The sequence below is a fragment of the Jaculus jaculus genome, chromosome 13 (assembly GCF_020740685.1).
Source record: "Jaculus jaculus isolate mJacJac1 chromosome 13, mJacJac1.mat.Y.cur, whole genome shotgun sequence".
Classification (NCBI taxonomy): domain Eukaryota; kingdom Metazoa; phylum Chordata; class Mammalia; order Rodentia; family Dipodidae; genus Jaculus; species Jaculus jaculus.
Window position 1 is genome coordinate 2,956,378 of NC_059114.1, and position 9,567 is coordinate 2,965,944.

Genomic DNA, 9,567 nt, shown 5'->3' on the forward strand with positions numbered 1-9,567 from the left:
TTTCCTGAGTTTTTGTTCAATTATATCAAATACCTAAAGCTGATGTGAAATGTAGCAATTTTCTACCAGTCTACTTGATTTTGCACGAAAGAAAATACACCCATGTTTCTAAATTCATAACAGAAAGAAGACCCCAACGTGTAAGTAAAATTTTCTTAGATGCAAGGTTTAAAATTGATTTTAAATAGAAATGACTGGAGATTTTATTTCGTGGTGATTATCGCCCCCTAGAGGAAACATTGGACATTACAGCATATTTTAAATTTATTTCCTCATTTTGTCCACATAAATTGAGTTGCAGTGGGAGTCACTATTTACTTTTATGTGTATTGGTGACAGAATGGTGAACAAAACAGTGAAAGTTAATTCGACTATAGAATTAGAACCCTATAGGGCTATGGAAAGAAAAGTTAAAATATTAACTACTCCAGCCCAGACAAATAAATGGAAAATTCTCCAGACATATCAGAAGGGCTTGAGAGATGGCTTAGCGATTAAGGTGCTTGCCTGGGAAGTCTAAGGACCCAGCTTTGATTCCCCAGATACACAAGGGGGCACATGCTTCTGGAGTTTGTTTGCAGTGGCCAGAGGCCCTGGTTTACCCATTCTCTGTCTCTCTCTGCTTTGCAAACAAATAAAGCCAGGCATGTTAGCACACACTTTTAATCTCAGCACCGTGATTTTGAGGGCACCTTGAGTGAATTATAGGTCAGCCTGGGCTAGAGTGAAACCCTACCTAAAAAAAAAAAAAAAAAAAAAAATCAGAAAATTTGCTACAGTGTTTCTTTCTCTTTTTAAATACTCTGGCCCAAGAATCCAGCCAGGATGGAGACAGCGGATGAGGGGGACCCAGACCTGCTCTTGGGCTTCAGCAGGAAGTCAGCTGCTGAGCTTGGCAGTGCCACAGGGTGGAATATCTTTGCCTCTGTCACATCCTGTTCTGATCCTTGGTCCTGGTCCTTTATTCCCCTGTCCTCTAGGTCGAAACACCAGGTGGAGGACGTGAAGAAATGCAGCAAAATTGAGTTTGATGACTACCCCCCCCCCCCAAAGAATGCATGGATAAGAAGCCCTAACTTGGGCATGGTGGGCGGGGCATTTTAGCAGAGCTGCCGGTTTCCACATCCATGACTGTTGAAGGTATGTAGTGTATAGGTGGATGCAGTTTAGCCTGATACACACACACATACAAAGAGAAGAGTCCATGAGAACAATTTTCTCCATTTTAACTGTTTTTTTCTTTTTCTTTTTTCTTCAAGGTAGGGTGTCTTTCCAGGCTGATAAAATGCACTCTGCAGTCCTAGGCTGGCCTTGAGTGATCCGCTTATCTCTGCCTCCCAAATTCTGGGATTAAAAGTGTGCACCGCCACACCTAGCTTCATTTTTAACTTAAAAATCTCCTTTATATACATGGTCTCTAGAGAGCCTTGCTGATCTGGAGCTCGCTATGCAGCTCAGGCTGGCCTCAAAGGCGCAGCAACTCTGCTTCAGCTTCTGGAGCATCAGCGTTGCTGGCATTTGTGCGCCCCCTGAGATGGTCACATAGCTGCCTTGTGCTTTGTGCAGATCAAGGTGGACGCAGACGGAGAGCACCCACAAAATCCAGAGACGAGGCGTCGCTGAGGAGTGAGTCCTTGCGCTGGGTTCTCTTCAGACCTGCTCTCTGGTTGCCCTCCAGCAAGTCCCTTTCAGTCCAGTCTGTCCTTCCTCACGTCATGCTGCCGCTCCGCTCTTTACACATGCAGCTTTGTCGGAGCCACCGGGCTGGCCTTGAATCTGTAGCATTGGGCCGTCTGGCAACAAGACTTTTTGCACCTGCAAGCAAGCAAGATTGTGTAAATTCAGCATCTCTGGCAAGAGCTGACCCATCCTTTAACTCTTATGCTTGTATGAGGAAGTTATTGCTGGGAACAGAGTTTGTCTGTTTCCCAATCTTTGAATAACTTTTGCATCAAGAAGTGGTCGAGGTGCGTGATTCTGTAACAGGAAGAAGTTGTTTTGATAGAAACTTGTGTAAAGGTCATGTATTATTTTTGTACATTGGCTTATTGTTTGCAAGAGCTTATAAAAGGGACTGCTGAGAAATAAACAGGACTTCAGCCTTTGTCTGGAGTCCTTGCTTGTACTCTTGTCTCCCGTCTTTCTTTAACCCTCACTCCCCCTCAGGCTCGAACCATTGTAGCCAGCGGGCTCCCGGCACAATTAAAAAGAACTTATACATCATTTTGACATGTATTATTGTTACATATATTTTATAACTCTGCATAAATGTTAGGTAATTTTTTTGTTTATTTTTTTTTCAAGGTAGGGTTTTATTCTAGTCCAGGCTGACCTGGAATTCAGTATGTATGTAGTCTCAGGATGGCCTCAAGTTTATGACAATCCTCCTACCTCTGCCTCTGGTGCTGGAATTAAAGGTGTGTGCCACCATCCTGGCTTTTTTTTTTTTTTAACACCCATTTTGGCTATAAAGAGAAGGGAAAAAAATAGCTTCACAGGTTTTATTTTTCTCTAGCATGGGGAAGTGAACCCAGGGCCACATACCTGCCAGGCACTCTACCACTGAGCTACATCCCCAACCAATTCTTCAGTGTAACAAACCCTTGTAACAAAGGGCAGGTTGACAAAACAAAAACAAAAACAAAAACAAAAACAAAAACAAAACCCAAAAACAAAACAACAACAACAAAAAACCCAATAGCCGTTTTTGAATATGTGGGTCTCATGTAACTTGGCTTACACAGTGGATGTGAATTCTACCTTCAATAAAGAACAGTACATTTTTAGAGACAAACAACAGACATGTATCACTTTGACCATCTGGCTTTATGTGGGTACTGGAGGATTGAACCCAGGCAGTCAGGCTTTGCAAGCAAGTGCCATTAACTGCTGAGCCATCTCTCAAGCCCAGGATGCTTTTTAAAGACTGGCCAAATCAAGGCTTTTATATATTTATTTTTAATGTTTATGATACAGAGAGAAGGATATATATAGAAAAAAAGAAAAAAAAAACATGAAGACACATGTACCTCTTCGTGCATTTGGCCTCACGAAGGTCCTGGGAAATTGAACCCAGCTTTGCTAGGAAGTGCCTTTAACCTCTAAGCCATTTCCCCAGCTTTTATTCCTTAGCCAGGTGCAGGGCTCCTTCAGCTTCATCTCTTTGATGTCTAGTTCTTGAAAGAAAACCAACACCAACAAATGAGCGCTTCAAAAGGTTCGTCCAGGCCTTTCCCGAAAGCCCATTATTTCTCGTTTGGGAGTCTTTCCCAGATATTAAGCGCATGCTTCAACATGAAGTAGGAGCTAGAGTGTTGCGGCAACAGAAAGGTCTGCACAGTTCCAAGACAGCACTCCTTCTCGCCACGTCTGCTTAGAGGGCTCCTTCTAGATTCCTGCAGGTAGTTTTTATTTTAGTTTATCTATTTATTCATTTATTAGAGAGAGAGGCAAAGATAGAGAATGGGCACGCCAGGGCCTTTGGCCACTGAAAACTAACTCCAGACGCATGCATCACCCCCCTTGTGCATCTGGCTTACATGGGTCCTGGGGGAATCTTACCTGTCCTTTGGCTTTTCAGGCAAGCGCCTTAACCACTAAACCATCTCTCCAGCCCTAGTTTGTTTTTCTCTTATGTTTCCCGTGATTCTGGGACCTCTGGGGCTTCCCAAAACGTATGGTCTATGTGGCAGCAAACACTTTGGCCACTAACGGCCTCATTTTAAAAATCCACTTTAAGACTACAAATAAACTTCGACTTTCCAGTGTTAATCTAGCTTAGTAAAAACAAAAGGAAAAAAGAAAAATCAAAACAAAACAAGTAAAACACAGCAAAACTAAGCCAACAGCTGCTCCATTTCCACTGACCCCAGGCCTGGCCAATCTGCAATGGCGAAATTGACTGCCTGACGTTCTTCCTCTATTTGAGGAGCGATGTGTTCATCGGTAACAAAAACCACAGCTCACTCAATCAGAGCATCATGCTTATAATCCCCTCACCTCTTTAGAACAATGGTAGGAAGTGGGCCCTCACGGGGACAAGACACTGGCTCTCAACCGTCATCTATGAAGGCTGTGACCCACCGTGTTTCTCTCCTCCCTTGTTAATGTATGCAATGTGCCAGTCCCGTTCCTCTATTCACGAGAGGGACCCACCAGGTGTATGACGTCTGCATGCCTTCAGGAAGTCCCTCACCCCTCTAGGAACCGAGCAACATGCTAGCTCTTTTCTGTCAGCTACAGCCTACGTTTCCTCAGTCCTCATCTTTCTATCACACGTTATTAAAGCATTGAGTGCCCTCTAAAATGTGTACGGCTCATCCCATAAGTGATAGTTACCACCTGGTTTATCTCCCTCATCTGGCAGATTTTCATGTAAATTTTGAGATAGTCTTTCACTCTGCCTTAATTCAGTATGTAGCCTCAAGGTTGCCTCGAATTCACGGCGATCCCACCTATGCCTCCCAAGAGCTGAGATTTAAAGGCGTGCGCTACCATGCCCAGCCCAAATTGGTTTCGACACAATAGCTTTTAGGACCTTGCAACATAAGCATTTGACAAGTACCAGCTCTTTCATGGAAAACGGAGTGGCTCTGAAAAGAGCCGTTTATGTAAGGCGCACCGCACGTTGGCACTGCTCGCTCACTTGGCCTTGTGGTGGCTCTCGGTCTTCTTGGGCAGCAGCACGGCCTGGATGTTGGGCAGCACGCCGCCCTGCGCGATCGTCACTTTGCCCAGCAGCTTGTTGAGCTCCTCGTCGTTGCGGATGGCCAGCTGCAGGTGGCGCGGGATGATGCGCGTCTTCTTGTTGTCGCGGGCCGCGTTGCCCGCCAGCTCCAGGATCTCGGCCGTCAGGTACTCGAGCACGGCCGCCAGGTACACCGGGGCGCCGGCGCCCACGCGCTCCGCGTAGTTGCCCTTGCGGAGCAGCCGGTGCACGCGGCCCACCGGGAACTGCAGGCCGGCCCGAGAGGAGCGCGTCTTGGCTTTGGCGCGCGCCTTGCCGCCCTGCTTGCCGCGTCCGGACATGACTGCACAGTTTTTGGTAAAGCCCGATCTATAAAACCCACAGCGAACCGCACCGCCTTTATAGTGTCCGCGGGGCGCGAAAACCGAGCCGCGCGATTGGCTGGCGTGACACTTTCGTATCGACCAATGGAACGCATCCTCGCCAGACGCGCGTCGCGATTGGGCAAAGCTATCGCGTGGGTTCGCCAATCCGCCGAGACAGATTCGGAGCCTTATTTGAATGCGCTCCATATATAAGGGAGAACCCCGTAGCGGCGCGCTTAGTGTCACTCGGAACCTTCAGCATGCCGGATCCAGCGAAGTCGGCGCCGGCCCCGAAGAAGGGCTCGAAGAAGGCGGTGACGAAGGCGCAGAAGAAGGACGGCAAGAAGCGCAAGCGCAGCCGCAAGGAGAGCTACTCGGTGTACGTGTACAAGGTGCTGAAGCAGGTGCACCCCGACACGGGCATCTCGTCCAAGGCCATGGGCATCATGAACTCGTTCGTGAACGACATCTTCGAGCGCATCGCGGGCGAGGCGTCGCGCCTGGCGCACTACAACAAGCGCTCGACCATCACGTCGCGGGAGATCCAGACGGCCGTGCGCCTGCTGCTGCCCGGGGAGCTGGCCAAGCACGCCGTGTCCGAGGGCACCAAGGCCGTCACCAAGTACACCAGCGCCAAGTAAAGTGGAAGCGGTGGTATTAACATCTTGCAACAACGGCTCTTTTAAGAGCCATCACGTTGTCAGCAGAAAGAGCTGCGTCCACCCGCTCCAGTGGTTCTGGGGAATCCTCCCAGTCCGCCTAGATTGAGTCGCTATGGACCTTTAAACATGTTGGGTATCGCTGGGCTTTGAAGGGGTTTAGGACCATAAAGAAGAAGTAAGAGGCTTAGGTGTACGCGTTTCTTAATTTAACGTCCCAGATGCCATTTTCTGCTAATCTCCATTGACCACACCTGTCTCCTAGTATCCCTAATTAATCTCAGGTCTTTGTAGCTTTAAAGTGTTGGTTGGGATAGTGGTTGAGTTTTAGAAATGGCTGGATTTAGTATTGAGGTTTGAGTTAGTAACATTTTAAGAAACATGGGCAAATATTTTAACATTTACAGAGTACTGGAGCCATTTAACCCAAAAGAAAAACAGGCAGATATAGGGCCTATTTCAATGTGGGAAGTAACTTAGGGAGACCAGTGATTTTTTTTTTCTTTTGTTTTTGATTTTGCTTTTTAATTTTATTTATTTCTTTGAGAGCGACAGACACAGAGAGAAAGACAGATAGAGGGAGAGAGAGAGAATGGGCGCGCCAGGGCTTCCAGCCACTGCAAACGAACTCCAGACGCGTGCGCCCCTTTGTGCATCTGGGTAACGTGGGACCTGGGGAACCGAGCCTCGAACCGGGGTCCTTAGGCTTCACAGGCAAGCGCTTAACCGCTAAGCCATCTCTCCAGCCCGATTATTATTATTATTTTCAAGCTATAGAGGCAATAGTCTTCCTTAAGCCCTCTGGAGTGCTAGGACAGGAGTGTGCTACCATGCCTTCTGTTTTTGTTGATAACAGATCTTTAAATCTTACACTGATCTCAATGAGCTAGCTGATGGGAGGAAAATACCAGCGTATACAACTGCCTATTTAAGTCTCATAAGTGAATAATGAGCTGAGGAAAAATAATAGGATTTTACTTATTTGCATATTCTTAAGTATTCTAGACATCCAATAAGCAAAGTCCCCCCCCCCCCTTTTTTGAGACCAAGTCTTGGGTCAGGCCTTTAATCCCAGCTCTCAGATCAAAGGCAGGAAGAGCAATGTGAGTTTGAAGACAGCCTGAAGTTATAGTGAACTCCAGGTCAGCCAGGTCTCGAGTCAGATCATGCATCGAAAACACCAAAAACTTAAGAAAAAAGGAAGGAAAAAAAAGAATGTCAGACATGGTGGGTCACGCCTTTAATCCCAGCTATAGGAGGATTACCATGAGTTTGCGGCCATCCTGAGACTACATAGTGAATTCCAGAATTCCAGGTCAGCCTGAGTTAGAGTGAGATCCTACTTCGAAAAACCAAACCAAAATAAAACAAGGTCTTGCAATTGCAATGGCCTGGCACTCATTATGTAGCCATCTGGTACGCAGGATTTTGGTAGTTTGATTGGGATAAGGCATGATGGTGATGAATTCCTCCTTCAGGTATGCCTTAGATTAAGGTTTACCTTAATCTTAGTGTCGGCCAACCTTAGATTAGGTTTACAAGCCATTTTCTTTTCCAAATGAATCCATCATGAGTTTACAAAGCTTACTTCCCTAAAATTCTGAAAGCACATTCTGTTTTAGTAGAAAACCTCTAAGTGTAGCCATTTCTTTCACTACCGTCACCTCTTTTTATTCCTTTAATGTGGGTTTCATTTTGTTTCTGTGGCTAGCACAGAATTTAACAGTAAGGAATCACAAAATTAAGGCCGATATGCTTTCACAAGTAGCAAAACTGATGCACAGCATTTAAAGATGGCTCAAGAGTCAGAACTGTATTCCAGTGAGCTCTTCTTCCACATATACTGTGCGTGTTTCTATCTCTTCCTCATCCATATGTATTAGTCTCAATTTTGAATAAAAATAAGACTTCAGGGCTGGAGAGATGGCTTAGCATTTACAGCTTGCCTGCAAAACCAAAGGATTCCCCAGGACCCATGTAAGCCACATGCACAAGGTGGCGCATGCCTCTGGAGTTCATTTGCAGCTGCTGGAGAGGCTCTGGCCTGCCCACTTTCTATCTGCCCACCCCCACTCTGAAATAAACAATAAAAATAAAATATACAAAAATAAGTATTTAATAGTATGTCTTTTGTAAATTATTAAAAAGTTAGATGTGTTAAATTCATGTCTCATGAATTAATTCCTTTCGTAGTGTGCATTTTGTGACAATTGTGACCAAGGATCTTGAATTGTTACATTTGCACAGGTAGTCACTGTTTGGGATTCTCATCCTGTGGGAGTGAAGAATAGTTTGGGAACTGAAACATGGAGATTTATTTGATGAATGATTTAGCAATCTTTGTATAAGTATCTCTGGTAAAAAAGGTCAAGAAAATGCCATGGCTTTTTTTCTCAGGTCAGTTGAGCAAACCTCACCAGCTCAGTCCTCTTTGGAGGGAAAGGAACACACATCACCATGTATTATGAATTATGTCTGCATGTGTTCTTTTTTTCTTAAAAATACTTTTATTTATTTACAAGCAGAGAGAGAGAGAGAGAGAGAGAGAGAGAGAGAGACAGACACGCAGACAGAATGGATGTGCCAGGGCTCCAGCCACTGCATATGACCTCCAGACACATGCACCACTTTGTGCATCTGGCTTTACTTTTATGTGGGTACTGGGGAATCAAACCTGAGTCCTTTGACTTTGCAGGCAATTGCCTTAATTACTAAGCCATCTCTCCAGCCCTCACTATGTATTCTCGATGCCATTGATAGTTAAACTGGTAGATTTTATCTCTGACTTTAGGAATGAATATTAGTGGAGGAAAATAAAATTGGTGTATTTTATTCTAATTTATCTAGTAGCCATTTTAAAAAATACTTTAATGTATGTATTTACCAGCAGAGAAAGAGACGAGAGACAGAGAATGGGCACGCCAGGGCCTCCAGCCTTTGCAAAGAAACTCCAGTTGCATGTACCACTCTGTGCACTTGGCTTTGCATGGGTAGTAGGAAACTGAACTCAGGTTATTAGGTTTTGTAGGCAGGTGCCTTAACCACTGAGCCATCTTAGCTCCTAGTAGTATTTAAATTTTTTTTTTTTTTTTTTTGTTTTGTTTTTCTAAGTAGGGCCTCACTCTAGGCCAGGCTGACCTGGAATTCACTGTGTTCTCAGGGAGGCCTCGAGTTTATGGTGATCCTCCTACCTCAGCCTCCTGGGTACTGGGTTTAAAGGCATGTGCCGCCACACTGGGAAAACATTGTTCTTTTTTTATTGAGGCGAGAGCATGGCAGGGCCTCTGGATGCATGCACCACTTTATGCATCTGGCTTTACATGGGGAATTGAAGCTGAGCATGCAGGCTTTGCAAGTAAAGCATCCTTAATTGCTGAGTCATCTACCTGTCCTGTAATCACATTTCTAACACAGTAAAAAGGAAGGTGAGGGCTGGAGAGATGGCTCAGCAGTTAAAGGTGCTTGGTTGCAAGGTCTGATGGACAGGGTTCAATTCCCCAGTACCTATGGAGAGCCAGCATAGAGTGGCGCATGCATCTGGAGTTCATTTGTAGTAGCGGGAGGCCCTGAGACACCCTTATTTCTCTGACTTTCAAATAAATTTTTTAAAAGGTAGGTGAAATTAATATGCTCTATTTCATCTGGCATATTTAGAGAGATGGTAGCTCAACAGTTAAGGCACTTGTCTGCAAAGCCTAATGACCTGGGTTAGATTTCCCAGTACCCATGTAAAGCCAGATGCACAAAGTGGTGCATATATCTCAAGTTCATTTGCAGTGGCTGGAGACGCTGGAGTACCCCATTCCCTCTGTCTCTCTTTTTCTCTGCTTGCAAATAAATAAAAATCTTAAAAAAA

At 45.2% G+C, this 9,567-nt stretch overlaps 2 protein-coding genes across 2 annotated transcripts; one reads left to right on the forward strand and one right to left on the reverse strand.

The window, feature by feature from the left end:
- Positions 1 to 4,634: 4,634 nt before the first annotated feature.
- LOC123454105 (histone H2A type 1-H) lies at positions 4,635 to 5,040 on the reverse strand. Its single transcript, XM_045132233.1, has one exon. The coding sequence runs from the start codon at positions 5,026 to 5,028 to the stop codon at positions 4,642 to 4,644; it is 387 nt and encodes a 128-aa protein (XP_044988168.1). The 5' UTR covers positions 5,029 to 5,040; the 3' UTR covers positions 4,635 to 4,641.
- Positions 5,041 to 5,312: 272 nt separating this feature from the next.
- Positions 5,313 to 5,693, forward strand: LOC123454097 (histone H2B type 1-H-like). Its single transcript, XM_045132221.1, has one exon. The coding sequence runs from the start codon at positions 5,313 to 5,315 to the stop codon at positions 5,691 to 5,693; it is 381 nt and encodes a 126-aa protein (XP_044988156.1).
- Positions 5,694 to 9,567: the final 3,874 nt, after the last annotated feature.

Bases quoted from the DNA above. Each gene is read 5' to 3' on its own strand.
- LOC123454105 (XM_045132233.1), bottom strand. From the start codon at position 5,028: ATGTCCGGACGCGGCAAGCAGGGCGGCAAGGCGCGCGCCAAAGCCAAG.
- LOC123454097 (XM_045132221.1), top strand. From the start codon at position 5,313: ATGCCGGATCCAGCGAAGTCGGCGCCGGCCCCGAAGAAGGGCTCGAAG.